This window comes from Emydura macquarii, unplaced genomic scaffold (assembly GCF_026122565.2).
Source record: "Emydura macquarii macquarii isolate MOO-44397 ecotype Brisbane River unplaced genomic scaffold, CSIRO-AGI_Emac_v2 contig_1254, whole genome shotgun sequence".
NCBI lineage: Eukaryota > Metazoa > Chordata > Testudines > Chelidae > Emydura > Emydura macquarii.
The window spans coordinates 1,302,530-1,318,722 of record NW_027131391.1 but is presented as its reverse complement, the minus strand read 5'-3'; the positions used below and the strand labels follow the sequence as shown (position 1 = coordinate 1,318,722).

General features: G+C 37.2%; 1 protein-coding gene across 8 annotated transcripts in view; it reads left to right on the top strand.

The window, feature by feature from the left end:
- Positions 1-16,193, top strand: part of SPECC1L (sperm antigen with calponin homology and coiled-coil domains 1 like) — a 108,083-nt gene that overhangs the window by 15,583 nt on the left and 76,307 nt on the right. For 6 of the 8 annotated variants that reach the window (XR_010920208.1, XM_067550015.1, XM_067550014.1 and 3 more), the window contains 4 exons: positions 3,153-3,342; positions 8,384-8,540; positions 9,513-11,146; positions 12,015-12,222. Coding sequence is in view for 7 of the 8 variants with exons in the window: in XM_067550014.1 (XP_067406115.1) it covers positions 3,153-3,342; positions 8,384-8,540; positions 9,513-11,146; positions 12,015-12,222 (2,189 nt within the window). In the remaining variant the exon portion in view is untranslated. Of the gene's footprint in view, positions 1-3,152; positions 3,343-3,609; positions 3,665-8,383; positions 8,541-9,512; positions 11,147-12,014; positions 12,223-16,193 lie in introns of all 8 variants that reach the window. The other 2 variants (XM_067550017.1, XM_067550018.1) reach the window with 2 other exon arrangements.

Here is a 16,193-nt window from a genome sequence, read left to right as displayed (position 1 = left end):
AAAAGAATTAGCAAAGTCAGTACAAACTGAAATTTCATACAATGACTTGTTTATACTCTCTCTCTCTATATATATATATATGCTCTATATACTATTATACAGCAAGTATCACACTGAAATGTAAGTGGAATATTTATATTCCAGTCAACTTATTTTATAATTATATGATGTAAAAATTAGGAAAAAAAGCAAATTTTCAGTAACAGTGTGCTGTGACACTTTTTAGTATTTTTATGTCTGATTTTGTAAGCAAGTAGTTTTTAAGTGAGGTAAAATTTGGGATACGCAAGACAAATCAGACTCCTGAAAGGGGTGCAGTAGTCTGGAAATGTTGAAAACTCTGTGTAATGATCTACAAATAGTAAAATACAGAAAGATGTAAATCTGAAAAAGGCATTGGCTACAGCAAGACACACACAGTTTGGGATGGCAATACTGACCTATTTTGAATAGGTATGCAAACTTTAATTTTATTTTAATTTCAAAAGAGACCTCAGATTAACAATTTTTTAAATAGATAATCAGGTTAGACAAGCAATCCCTTAAAACTCACTATGCAAATTTCGTTGGTTTTAAGTTGTTCATTTCTTCCTCACCATTCTCAGAAAAGACTAATAACATGAAATTATGAAATTCCTCATGCTACACCAACCACATATTAAATTTATATCTTTCACATTCTCTTTGGTTGGCATACCACCACTGAGGGTACTCTAGGTTTCATTAGAGCAGTGGGATATTATCAGTGTAAGGCGGTTGTCTTAGATCAAGATACAACTTGAATTTTGCCTGTAACTTGTTTTACGGGTACATAGGCAAAGCTTGTATGCTTCAGCACAATAAACAAAATTATAATGAGATCCCATACTTCATCATAGTACAAAAGCTTGCTCAAGAAATGATTATCCTCACACCCTGATTTTTGCCCATGCCATATATTTTCTACAATTTAATAAAGCACAATCTTTTGTCCTAGATGAAAGGATAAGAATATTTTTCATCTTGGATGTGAATATGTAGTTAATGTTTGTCATTTTAAGTAGTTGCATATTTTCACTTGATAAATGACACAAGTAGATGTGACAATTTGGTCTTAGCTCTGAGCATTTAAAGTTTAGAATTTAATGCAGTCTGAGGAATTGGCAAGGTCCATATGTCTTAGTTGACTTTGTCTGTTGATTCAGATTAGTTTCTGTCTCCACCTAGAAATCCAATAGGCACTTGTAGCAATTATAAATCGCTGATACAAAGTGTAAAGTTGAGCAGGAGTAGTATCTGTAGCTTTTGCCTTGAAATTGCCAGTTTTAAAAAATATTTTTCCCTTGAATTCTTCTCTTGTGTATAAGCATTCTGAAAAAGTCTTTCATTGATTACATAATGCTGTCTGTAAAACAGAGCAGAATTTGTTGCACAAAATTTTAATATGGTAGTTGGTAAGAGCTTTTTGGCTTTCTGATCATTCAAAAATAGCCAAACCAAAATGTTTGAATTCAGGGGTGGGAGAGGAAACTTTCTGTAATCAACCTTACTAAATGCTCAACAATGAGGAAGCTTTAGTTTATAAACAACCATTTTGTTTCAAACTCCTCTTAGGTGGTATCAGCAAATATAAGGTAACTGCCATGGAAATGGAAACATACTTCAGTCAGAATGGTCAGTTGTAGTACATTTCCATAGTTTAAAAATGAAAAGTGCTGCTGCTAATAGGACCTGCAGATTTGAATGCACCCAAATAATATGTAAAGTTTTTTTTTAAGTTGTAAAAAATTAAATTTGAAAAGTAGTTTGCGTGCATGTTGGGTGAGGAGAGTAGTGTAATGTTTTTAGGGGTGTGACAGCATTTGGTTTGTTAAATGTTGTTACTAGTCCTGATCACTGCATTTATACACAGCATTTCTCCACACTCTGAATCATCTCTAGCATTCATGTCTTTCAGATGCCCTTTTTTGTAGAAAGGGGAAAAGTTTTCTTGTTCCATGTTTCCTACCAGCACTAGATAATGAGACTGATAAATCTGAACACATACTTTTCCTATTCCCCTGACTTTATGGCTGCTGGAAGGGAGTGGAAGCTTTCTTTTCCTTCTGTTCTCCCACTCCAGAGTCTCTTGACTGGGGAGAGACGAGTGATGGTAGCTATTTTCATCATTAGTCAACTCCTGAAAGAGTAAGGATATTCTCTCTTTATCTAATCCTCCCCCAGCTCCCTGGTTGCTATGAGGCATGGATCTCCACTACTCTGTCTTTCCCTTAGTCTCTGTTTTGAGTTGTCAGCCCTAGTGAACAGCTGCAGTGCTTGCCACTGCTGCTACTCATTGGTTTGTCATGCCCTGTCAGAGTGAAATTGGCATTCTCATACGCTCTCAACATGTTAGGAATTGCAGTAGTTGTTGCTCAGGGCTTTCACAAGCAGCAAAAGACTACAACAGAAGCATTGAAATGGCCTGTCTGCAGACTCAGGAAGACAGTAGTGCACTGGTTTATGTTTGGCTCCCATTTAGAAGGTAATATTCCCCACCATAAGAGCTAGAAATGTAATTTCTTCTAAATGCTGCATAACTGGAACCACCATATATGCCAGAGACAGCTTTCTCTTCACAACTGTTTAGGAGGAGAGTGGATTTTTCAAGTCTTGATTTTTATATATCAGTATGTCTTTCCTCTCTAACTGCCAGAACTCTTGCGCACTTTCCTTTCAGCTTGACAGATAGAACCATCTCTTTCCTCAAGGCCAGTGTTAGTGATCATTCATCAGTTGGTTGGTAGAGTACTCCTATTGTATTTTTCTTCCCTTCAGTCAGAGATCAAGAACATCACTATCATGATGAGCCTCCTTTTTGCTAGTAAGGAGGATGGATTATGTGAGTCATTTATAAAATGTCATCAGTTCAGTGCTATTTGTGGGGAGAGATTTCTAAAACTTTTTTTTATATATAACTTGGAAGTCCAGTTGCTTTGAAGACTTAATTTTTGGCAAAAATCTCTCTACTGTGAGAACTTTTCTTTCTCAATCATGTGCATACCATTTGGCTCTGGCTTATGCTTTTTGGTGTTATCATTGGGCTATTGATTTTAAAGAAATCATTCAAAAAGCTATATCACATCTCACTTGTCTTGTATTTAACACTTCGCTAACTTTTTTTGTGTTTTCAGATTTGTTTGTAAATGCATCACAAACAGGCAGCCCAGAATGAAGAAAGCAAGCAGGACTGTTGGCTCAGTGCCCAAAGTGCCCGGGATACATAAAACTCAAACAATAGAAAAAATCAAACCAGAAAACGGCTCCTCAGTGTCTGCAGTAACAAAACTCTCAAAAACTGGGACATCAACTTCCCTGCTGAAGGTAACCTCTGATAGACAACCTTAATTTTTTGGACAGTAAAGGATTTGGAAGGTTAGAATTTTAGAATAAGTATGCTGATGCAGTGTACAACTGGGATTCGTGATCTCTCAATGACTAAAGAGAATTTCAGTAGTTACACAATACAAGATAGAATGATAATTACAAATGTGGTGGTCATTAAGTATTGTTGCTTTAGATATGTTAAATGTATCATGGCGGAAGGCAATGTACCTAGTGAAACTTAACTTTCCTGACTTCTCTGTAAAGGGACAGAGTTGGAACACCGCTGCCTTCCACTGGGTGTCATTAATCGCTCTTTCAGGTAGGGAGTGCCATGTGTTGCTCTTGAATGACTTTCTTTGGCTGACTCATGGTATGGTGGTGGGTCTGATAAGCTCTGTGTCAAGATTAAAAGTTCAAATTCAAATTTCTCAAGAAGAATACTTCAGTGGGGAATTGAGAGGATTATATTACTTTTAAGAGACCGCCTGATTGGTGTACTTAACATTGATGGCTGGTGTCAGACACATACAGCCTCACTATTCTTGTAGTTGTTTCATGCTCTCTCTATTTTGTGTCAGGAGTGGAGCTTCAGCCCAACTGGTGTGTGCTGCTCCTGCCTTCCATCTTCTTTATTTTAGTCTTGTAGGTTTCTCCTGCCTATCAGCTTAACAAGACGCCGGACTTTGGAGCATATGTACATATCACACTGCATCTTTAATGTCCCTTGGGCCCTTTAAAAATTGAGTGGTGTACTCTTAGGCCACATGTCTGGGAGCAAGCATGTGTCTTACAAGAAGCCAGATATAATATTTCCTGCCTCTTAGATTGGGGGGCAGACAGGAGAGACCCAGGATCAGGGAGATCCATGTGTGGGAGTCTCCATAATAACCAGGCAGGATTACCAAAATCAAAGGGGGTTCCTCTCCCCTACCAGCTGGTAGAAACTGGGAAAGCCTTGGATAGTTACTACCTTGAATTTTGTGGTGTTTGTTTTGGGATGTTGTTTTGACAATAAAATGAGCCCTACAGAATACAGAGATGCAAAGTGTCTTGTACCTGGGACTTTCCTTTCCCTCCCCAGCATTCCTGCAGAAACATTGTATGTATCTTGCATCCTGTTTCATACAAAACCATCTTGAGATATATAAGCATTCTGAGTAGTGTCCAGTGTCATTGACCAATATCTTTTTAGGAGCTGACTGGCAGGTACTTTTGACTATGGTATGTAGTTTACAGATCAAGAGTTTCCAGCTGTTATACCTCTCACCAAGACAAAGAGGCAAATGATCTGTCTGTCCCTGAAAGGAATTGGCCTACTGTGTGTTTACAATTTTCTCTTTTATCAGTAGCTCTTCATGCAACTCAGAGTGTAGAATTAAAAAGTGTATTATGGCATTTACATGTTTCTTAGGTACAGCAGATAATTCCCTTCTTAAATAGTGACTAGGAGTTGTTGCACCTTGAAGGGGTATAGCTAGGTTTTAGTGACATAGCTGAGTGACTCATTCTTGTGTGGTTGTTGTCATGCCAGCTGTGTGAAATACGAAACTGTTTTACATCTTTCTAGTGTTTCCATTTGTAGGAGCAGTTGGAAGATTGTAGTTTGTAGACTTATGAGTGCTGGCAATTTATATGTTTGAGGATGTTAAAACGTCAATAAGCAAATGTGCCATTTTAAAAGGAATTTACCTATGTAATGTTATCATTTATGGTGTTGTCTATGAATCCTCTGGCAAACTGTCTTCTCATAGTTTGTGGTTTGCAGAAAATGTATCATCTTAATCGTTACATTTATTAGAGTCTGCTGTATTTTTGGTGTGAATTTTAATACATATTCCTAGACAGAAGTAGTTTAGCTGGAGTTAAGATTTAGAACATATCAGTAATTTAGGTTAAAATACTTAAATAAAGATGTAATTTTTCCCAAAACCAAGCATTATATAAACCCCAGACACTCAGAGTTAAGATTAAATTTAAAGAAATCCAAACATATTCAGGTTTGGCAAAGATAATTTTATGCCTTAAATGTGGATTAGTTCATAATAAATTTTTGGTCCCAGATCAAATTAAACTGATACTTCATGATACTTTTTTCTTTTCTTTTTTTTTTTCACTTCATGGTGTCACTGCAGGGGAGTGTAAAGTTTGTCTGGGGGTCTTAACTGTGCATTTTTTTTCCTCAGGAGCCTTGCCTCATTCAGTGCAGAGAATGGATGGAGCCCTGGGAATGAATCACAGTTCTGTAGTTAATGTAGTAGTTGTTGGCAGGACCCCCACCTATTATGTTGCAGAAGTAGGAAGATGTGTGATGAAGGAGAGGGGACGGCAGGAAGATAAAGTATGATCTCATGGTTTAGTCAGTTGAATGTCATGTCACATCACCCCAGAAAACTGGATTATGCCACTGCCACAGAGCTCTTATATGATGCTGGGGAAATCACTTAATCCAGTTTTTTCACAGGTGGCCGCTAACTGTTTCTCTCATTTTCTGAGTTCCCAAATTAAGATATCTGAGGTCCTATTTACAGAAATACTGAGCACTCAGAACTGCAACTGAAGTCAATAAGAGCTCTGCTCTGAACATACAAAGTGCTATAAATTGCTAAATTTTCTAAAAAATCAAGACGGGGCTTATCTGCATGGTGATATACAAGAAAATTAATCTGAATTAACTAACAGTGTGAATTTGAAGTGGATCAGTTAAATTGCATTAAATTCCCATATGAGTACCTTTATTTGGAATTAAAGTGGCCTTTAATTTGGGTTAGCTTTATTCACAGTGAATCTTAAAAGACCAGCTTTTGCCAATTATAGGGTTGCTGGTTGTGAAATTTCAACATATTGTAATCATCCAGTCTTAAGAATTTCTACCATGTAATCAAAGGTGATATTGTTGCAAACAAAAGACAAATCTCAGATTAGCAAATTTATTTTTTTTGTTTTAAAAAATGTTATGATTTTATGTCATCAATAATCTCTTGCATCTTTATTTACCAAAATTTATTTTCAGCATTTTAAATTTCGTCAAACTAATATTTAATGACTTGTCATTTCTAATGTTTGATTTATATTGAACAGTGAAACCAAGTTTTTGAGTTTGGGAAGGCACACTTCCCACCAAACACATTTTTAAGATTAATTGAATTATTTGGGAATATATTCCTCATTTTTGTAGGCAGACCATCCTTTTAACCAATATTGAAAAAAGATAATTTTGTAAGCTGCATTATGTACACTTTCACTGATATTTCATTTTGGGAATTAAAAATGATGTAGCAATTCAATAATTTGCTTTGGGAGGGAGAGAGGATTCATACTGTCTGTGGCCAGGCCTACACTACACACTTACTTTAGTATAACTACATCACTCAGGAATGTGAAAAATCCACCCCATAACCTCAGAGAAGTAGTTATTCTGTCCTTAACCCCAGATGTAGACAGCTCTATGTCACCGGGAAAACTTCTCCTACTGACATAGCTACCACCTCTCACAGAGGTAGAGTTATTAAACTGATGGGAGTGCTGTCTCCTGTTGGCTTAGAGCGTCTTCACCAGAAGCACTACAGCAATGCAGCTGTGCTGATGCAAGTTTGTAATGTAGAAGACCTGCCCTGTGTTTCAGTAGCTCAGTAAAACTTAAAGGATTGGGGTAGTTTTACAGCTGTTCACAACTAGACGTGTCCCCGCAGTGAAACTGATGTTTTGCATTTATACTTTGAAATGGGGTGTTTATATAGATACATCGGTATCCAGAATTTATGCTCTGAAATATTCTTTACAACTTCTTTAAAAAATGAATTAAAAAGCTTTTTCAAAGTGCTAGAGTGGTAGGTTATGCTGTGTTGTAACTTTGTCAGTCCTAAGATATTAAAGAGAGAGAGTGGATTAGGTAATATCTTTTATTGGACCAACTGCTGTTGGTGAGAGAGATGAGCAATGATAAAAGACAAAAAAACACCGTATTGCCTATGTGTGAACACTTTTCAGGAAGCAATCACTCTATTTGTTCTGTCAGTCCTCATCTTCAAAGGAAATCTGCACATCACTTTCAAAAGATGAGCATGGGAGCTTAAATTAATAACTTTGCTAGATATACAAATCGTGGTCTTAATACTGAATTTATGGCTTATTACAACAATCTGTAATCCACTATCCCCCCTTTTTTTCTATGATAACGGGGTGCTAACTAGCCACTTTACCATGAATGATTCCTAAGAATATGTGCTAACTACTTATGCTAAACTATCTGTTTGATCTTGTATTTAGTTGTGACTCTCTCAGGCTTGGTCTACACTACAGCGTTAGGTTGATGTATGGGATCTAACACTGACCTAATTATGTCAGTGTCTACTCAAGAATGCTGCTTCCACCGTTGTAAGCGGCCTGCTACACTGATGACATAACTCCACCTCCACAAGAGGCGTAGTGCTTATGTCGGCGAGTTAGGGCGACAAAGTGTCCCCGTAGATACTGCCTTACTTACTTTGACTGTTGGTTTTTATTCTTGTCAGTTTCAGGGCTGCTGTTGTCTCTGGGCCACAGCCCAACTCACAGCTGGAGCCATGGAATTGACAAGAATGTGAATTTTGCTGCTGGTAGGCTCCATCCTGTGTAATTGAGCCCAGGGCTGGGCGCTTAGCTGGCTCCCAGCCCTAGTTGTCAGCCAGACACCAACAGCCGATTGAATTACTGCAGTGGCTATAGGTCGACCTAAATTAAATCAGCCTAATTTTTTAATGTAGACAACCCCTTAGTACCTTTCCCAGATCTGAAGAAGAGCTCTGTGTAGCTCGAAAGCTTGTCTCTCTCACCAACAGAAGCTGGTCCAATAAAAGATATTACCTCACATATCTTATGTCTCAGAATAGTGAATTGATTAATTTTGGGTGTTATCTAAGCAACAATGTGTTTTTTAGATCTTAAAATATTTTCTTTAAAAAAAAAAATTAACCTGTAATAACTTAGCAGCTTTGATGAGTTAACATTTCCAGTCCTGTATTTCATATTCAGTCCTGTTAATATCCTTTTCCCTTTCCAGACAAAAAGTAATGATGATCTTTTAGCGGGGATGGCTGCTGGTGGGGTGACTATGACCAATGGTGTCAAAGCAAAGAAGAGCACTTGCACATCCACAGCATCTTCAGCTTCAGGGACCACCATGAACAACCTGGAGAATAAACCCAAGACTATTACAGGTACAGGGGGATATTGGCCGCAAAGGGTTGTTTCATTGGCTTTTTGTTATTCTGTTATGAAACCATTTTAACTCTTACGTAGACAGGATCCAAAGCACCTAACAAAGTGCTCAGCAAGGGTATGGCCAAATAGAACACTCTACTCATGACCTTCCTCATCCAGTTTGTATTGATAAAATGTGCACCTGTAAATCCTTATATGTAATAATTTTTGGTATTGGTCATTTAGCTTTTTCAGTGGTGGTATTTTTTGGGACGAACAGCTAATATAGACTCATGCTGCTAAAAATCCTCATTTCAGGCATTAAAGGGTTATAGTAAGGGGTGAATGTCTTCAATACTGGGTGTTGTGTTAGACTAGTAATCTCTATTGATATATGTAATTAAGGAGGAAGAATTTTGTAAACCTTCAGGGAGGTGTGACATTCTGTAGTGTTTATCACAACACAATTAGTAGAAATATGTTTGTTCTCCCATTGCTAGTATTGGGGCTTCATAAAGTTGTTAAAATGTCACCTTGCAGTAAAAAAGTGAGGATGCTGCTCTCTGCTTCAGCATTTTTGGGTACTGATGGTGAGCATATTGAAGTACTCAAATATATTTCATTCTTGGATCAGAATATATACTTTTATAAAAGTACTCAAATGGGAACTGTGTTCCCACACCTAAAAGTGAAGATGTGTTAGAAACTTTAGGAGAGAATCTCTTTTCCTCTTGCAAACAGTGGGGTTTTTTATCCTTATTTTGAATAGGGCTTGACATGCATTCAGACACTGTGAAGAATGTTTAAACCTTATTTGAGACTCATGTAAATACACTGTACATAATTGATTTTCAGAAGTGTGGTTTAGAATGGCATTCCTTTTATAATTATAGCAACATAGTCTTATATATGTAATTTCATACATGTACTCACTCACATTGTTGCTGATTTGCTAAATGAATTAAAATTAAATTTTTTAAAATATACAGGTACGAGTTCTACAGCCAAGCGTAGCACTTCATCTGGAAATAAAGAATCTAGCTCTTCTAGGGAAAGAATACGCGATCGCTCCCGTCTGAACCAGAGCAAAAAACTGCCTTTGACAGGACAGGGGACTAATGATACCATTCTGGCAAAACGCTCCCGTAGTCGTACTAATCCAGAGTCTGATGTTCGGATGAGCAAGTCCAAATCAGACAATCAAATCAGTGATAAAGCTGCTTTGGAAGCTAAAGTGAAAGATCTTTTGACTTTAGCAAAAACTAAAGATGTGGAGATTTTACACTTGAGGAATGAACTCAGAGATATGCGCGCTCAGCTAGGCCTTAATGAAGATCAGCCTGAGGGTGATGAGAAGTCTGAGGAAAAAGAGGCCATTGTTGTTCACCAGCCAACTGATGTAGAGTCTACCTTATTGCAGTTACAAGAGCAAAACACTGCTATCCGAGAAGAACTCAATCAATTGAAAAATGAGAATCGAATGTTGAAGGACAGATTAAATGCGTTGGGCTTTTCTTTGGAACAAAGGCTAGACAACTCTGAGAAACTCTTTGGCTACCAATCTTTGAGTCCAGAGATCACAACTGGTAACCATAGTGACGGTGGTGGCACTCTTACATCTTCAGTGGAAGGTTCTGCTCCTGGTTCAATGGAAGATTTGTTGAGTCAGGACGAAAACACTTTAATGGACAATCAACATAGTAACTCCATGGATAATTTAGACAGTGAGTGCAGCGAAGTTTATCAGCCACTTACATCAAGTGATGATGCCTTAGATGCTCCATCATCTTCAGAGTCTGAAGGTGTACCAAGCATCGAAAGATCTAGGAAAGGAAGCAGTGGCAATGCCAGTGAAGTTTCTGTAGCTTGTCTGACAGAACGGATACACCAGATGGAAGAGAACCAGCATAGTACAGCTGAGGAGCTTCAAGCAACACTTCAGGAACTCGCAGATTTACAACAAATTACTCAAGAGCTGAACAGTGAGAATGAAAGACTTGGAGAAGAGAAAGTAATTCTTATGGAATCCTTGTGCCAGCAGAGTGACAAGTTAGAACATTTCAGTCGACAGATTGAATATTTCCGCTCTCTTTTAGATGAACATCATATCTCATACGTTATTGATGAAGATATGAAAAGTGGGAGGTATATGGAGTTAGAGCAGCGTTATATGGACCTTGCAGAGAATGCTCGTTTTGAACGAGAGCAACTGCTTGGTGTCCAACAGCATCTGAGCAACACTTTGAAGATGGCAGAGCAAGATAACAAGGAGGCCCAAGAAATGATAGGGGCATTGAAAGAACGGAACCACCACATGGAACGGATTATTGAGTCAGAGCAGAAAAGTAAGGCAGCATTAGCAGCCACCTTAGAGGAGTACAAAGCCACAGTAGCCAGTGACCAGATTGAGATGAACAGGCTAAAAGCTCAGCTGGAGCATGAAAAGCAAAAGGTGGCTGAGCTGTACTCTATACACAATTCTGGAGATAAATCAGATATACAAGATTTGCTGGAGAGTGTCAGGCTGGACAAGGAAAAAGCAGAGACTTTGGCCAGCAGTCTGCAGGAAGAGCTGGCTCTCACTCACAATGATGCCAATCGATTGCAGGATGCCATTGCTAAGGTAGTGTTCAAACAATTACATTCTATATCTTGTATGTCCCCAACCCTCTCTCTGCTGTTCGTTACAGTTTTTCAAATTGTTCTTTGGAGGTTTGTCACCAATTACGAGCTTTGCCAGAATGTGCCTATATTCAAGATTTTCTACTGGGTCTTATGTACATTTAAAAAAAGTGTATCCTTTTATTAAACTTTTATAGACCTAAGATCAGTTGTACTGGATTACTCATATGAATGTGATACTTTTTTAAAGGGGGGGAAAAATAGATGTGTAAAACTTTAGTTGGCATTAAGCAAATCATTGTTTTTAAATGTTGCCATTGTCGCACATTCTTAAGCAAGTGTAAATATTTTATAGCTGATTTACCTCAAGGTGCATCATGTATTGTACTATAATCTTCTTCCTCAATAATTTGCAGTAAATGATGAAAAGATTGGCTCAGGGCTTAAAACTTTGCAATCAGGTGTGTGTGGGAGAGTCATGGGGGAATGTTACTCATTTTTCTGGCTGATTCTCATTTCAGCTTGTGATTTAGCACCATTCTGTTTTTGTTTCACTTGTCATGTGGTAGGATGCTTGGTAGAGTCTGAAATAAATTCATCTTGGAAATGAGAGTTTAACTTTGAACGTGGTTCAAATTGATAACTGCAGTGCAGCCAAAAGTTACATATCACAACATGGTCCAGATATAGCAACTCCTAATGAATTCACATAAAGCACGATTCACATAACACTTTTTTATATTAAATTTAGTTGAGATTTAAAAATATTTTAAGGGTGATGACTACAGCAGTAAAATGCAGCCAATTTTTATTGTAACAGTTAATCTTGTCCTGAATTAATTAAGATGACAAATGTTTGTATTTTTCAGGTTGAAGATGAATACAGAATCTTTCAAGAAGAAGCCAAGAAGCAAATTGAGGATCTAAATATGACTCTAGAAAAGCTTCGAGCAGAACTGGAAGAAAAAGAGACTGAAAGAAGTGACATGAAAGAAACTATCTTCGAGTTGGAAGATGAAGTAGAGCAGCATCGAGCTGTGAAACTTCATGACAACCTCATTATATCTGACTTAGAGAGTAAGTGGATATGAGTTCCTCTTGATACATCATATTTTAACTTGAAAATATCTGAAACAGGATTGTAAAAGTATTTTAATTGTGGTTTGCATATGTACGATTTTAAATCAGAATAGACCTTGCAGAAAAAGAGAGTGAATCTTAGAAATAATTAATTCAAATTGACTTTGGACTTGCAAGACTAGTACTTGGGGGTAGGGATTATGGGACACTTGTAAATTGAGAAAATATGAACTGGCAATTAAGAGAATGAATATGAAGCCTCAGAATGCCATTTTGAGTCACTTTTCAAGCAGAACTCCATGTAGTCATAGATACATATTTTGGCCTGTGTATTTGGCTGTTGAATTCTAGATTTAATTCTGTCTGGGAGAACCCAGGTTCTCTTATCTTTCCAATGTAACAAAGCTATATAAACTTCCAAAAGTTAAATATATCTACATTTAGATAATTTGGAACAAGAGAATTTTCCCTCGAAGAAAATGTGTTTTCAGTGGAGAAATTGATGGATGCGGACCCTAAAGAATTTTGCATGTACTTTTGTCTTAGTGGTCACATCCATGTGTACTGCTCAAATTGTGAAACTAACGATGAAATTGCCTGCTCTGGAACAAAGTTCAAGCAGGTTGGGAAAACTTTGTCCTGTTATCTCTTAGTGTCCATTTCCTGAATAGTGTGGCTCAAGACTCACTTGATTTACCAAGAAAAAATTATGCCAGCTAGTCATGTCTGGTAGTTCAGAGACCAGTGTGTCAGTCTGAAAATCTGAATATAGAGTGTCACGGTTACAGAATTAACTGCACCTCAGTTCCTCTTCTGGTCTTTCACAGTGCACTGCCTCAAGTGCCAGGCCTCATGCCTTTTACATATTGTGGTGTGGAAGTCTGCATTTGCCCCACTGTTAGACCAAGTCCTGGGCTACAGTACCCTATGGATCAACCATGCTTACCCAGCACATTTGACTGAGTTCGGAGACCTGCAGTTCTTCCCTTTGGGAGTCTGTGACCAGTAGTGTACAGTGACAAAACATCCTTCTTAACATCAAAATTTTGTTTTCTTCAACAGTAGGGACAAAGCATGTAAGGAAAAGGGATTTTAAAACAACAGTCTACATGAATGTCTGTCTTACCTAAAGACTTACCGTTCCCTGAGGGTAACCTCAGCAGGCATAACATCTTTAGATGCCCCTGGCTGGTGTCTTCGTGTCAGTCTACTTTCCCTGAACTGCTATAGTCTTTTATTCTTCTGTGTTCTTGGGCTTTTGTCTTTCTGGACTAATCAATCCAATAGGCTTAGCAAAAGACCAAGCCAAAGTTCTCACAGCCAGTGGCTCTGCTCTTGTCACTTAACATCCCTCAAGGGTTTGCTAAGTGGTAGCTTATCTTGAGCCATTCTTTCTTTTCCTGCTTGTTTTGTCTTTACAGTCCCCTATTAAACAAAACCAGTATATTCATATGGCAAACACCCCCAATAATCAGGTTAATATATCATATCCATATATTACCAAACAGTTCCAATTCTGTTACACGGACCTGTCTCAGAAGTGTAAATTACTTGCTCTCCTTGATGCTCCTTACAAAAGAGCTCTGAGGACTATGGAAACAGCTACTACACCTATTGCTGTGTCCAGTCATAAGGCTGCATACCTGAATTCAGTCAGTTAGCAGACCTATATCTTGCCAGGCTCAAAGCGCCATGAGAATTTCCAGATCTTCTTTGATGGTCTGTTATCTAGATACTAATCTGTTGTAGTTGAATTTTAGGGATAATAATCTGATGTAATATTTTGGGAGACAACTGTATTGTAAGTATAGGCAGAAAGGAGAGTGACACTTTGTGGTAGCTGTAAAGTGTGGTAACCAAAGAATGGTATAAACAAAACTGACTTTTTGTTAATCTTCTCATAAATAGGTACCTTTAAAACCACTTAAATCTTCATGGCTTCAAAGCTAAAATTCTTGCACTAGTTCTTTGGTGTCACTGCTTCCTATTGGGGAAAAAAAAAGAGCATCTTGAAGAAGAGGAGCAAATCTTTTTAGGACTAGTGCTAAAAGTACTGATCTAGAACCTAGAGATGAATGATGGGTAAGAATTCAACGGATGGTGGTATTAAAGTGACAGAAAAATGCATTACAACACCAGATTCTCTAATATTGATAAATTTAGCTAGTCCATTTGGCTCTGAATTAGTCTGACATGCATGGCCATGTTTATGGTGTCCACATTAATGGCTTTTTAAATGTAGAGAATATATATATATAATATAGCATCATTCAGAAAAAGGATGGTTCTCCGCATTAAAACAACTAAACCATAGTAAAGAATAATAAATATCAAAGAAAAAGGCTTTGGTTTAGTTTTTAAAAATAGGATAGAGTGACAGCAGTAGCTCTTTGAGAAGAGAATGTGCTGAGTGTCGAGCTAACTGTGTAAATGAAGGGGATGATGTGAGAAGCAATAAATATTGGCAAAATATTAATGAACAATTGGAGAATTCACAGAAACAAGTCCATAAAGGTAGGAGGATGAACTTCATAACTGAAATTAGTAATAACACTTTGAAATGAATACAGTTTAATGACCAACCAGAATAAATAATGGAGTGACATGTGAGACGCTGACGTGCTGGAAGTTAGGTATCATTGCTTTGAATAGTTTTTAGAGACTAAAAAGACAAAACTGGGAATATAGCAAGAAGTGTATAAACTTAGTTGCATGAATTTAATTATTGATAATGTTCAGCTGCTTGTAAAACTAAATGATCTAATCAATATGAGCAGTAAAATTCAAATCACTGTTGAAAAGTATTCTTACTGTAGGTTCTTGTCCACCAATACAGGTTTGAGAGGACCAAAGTTAATACTAGGAGAAAGTGAGGACAAGGAACATGTTCCATGCAATCATGTCTTTGAAAAACAAACTATTTAACCATTGTGACATGAATTTTCCCTACAACTTTAATAAAAAAAAAAAAAAATTCTATATGCATGTAAAAATTACACTAAAAGAATGGTAAGGTTCCCTGGTCACACACAAAAAAGTTAACAAATGCCAGAATAAAGATTGCATGTGTATTTTTTACACCAATGCAGCACAGGTGCAACGCAGCTAGGTGCAAAATTCCCAGTGTAGCTTAGCCTGTATTTTTAGAAACATTACACTAGATGGCGGTTTTGCTCCGGTTTTGGATACTAGCTTTGAAAAACCAAATGAACTGGACCGAAAGTCTTTCGGTAAAATAAGTATGCTAAATGTCATATTAGCCATTTTTAATGTAAAAAAATGAACCCCTTATCTCCCTAAAACCCAGCCTATAAATACTGAATGAACATTTGAGATGCGCATTCTTGGTGAATTTTGTCTTTATAACAGAGAGAAGCTATTTAAAATAGTATATCAGTTGTTAGATTTTTTTTCTTAAAATTAAAAAGTTTGTATATACATTCAGTGTAAGATATTTTGAAACACAGATATCATTCTCTAATCTCAGTGGAATTCAGTCTTCTTAACCCTTGCTGATGTTGGGTTTTTTATACTACTTTTATTGTATGGCACACAAAATGATTCAATTTATTCAACACAAGGGAGTTTTACTAATAGTAAAATTTGAGATTTTAAAACAGGTGATTTTCTACTAAAATTTGACACTGAAAATGTTAATCTCTGCCCAATAAGACTGATCACGGGGCCTTAACATCTTTGTGTGACAATAACAAACTCAAACACATAATTGATGTGTTTGTGATCCGGTCCCTTTTTCTACTCTAGAAAACTGTATCTGTTAAATCATTATTTTATTATTTTAGCGCATAAGAGCTCTGGTCAGGAACCCAGAACCCCATTGTTCTAGGCACTGTTCAAACACAGAGTAAAAAGATTGCATGTTCTTTGGACAGGAATTATCTTAATACAAGGCAAGAAGGCAGATAGATACAGACAGAGTACAAGGAAACAATGAGACAGTTTTGGTG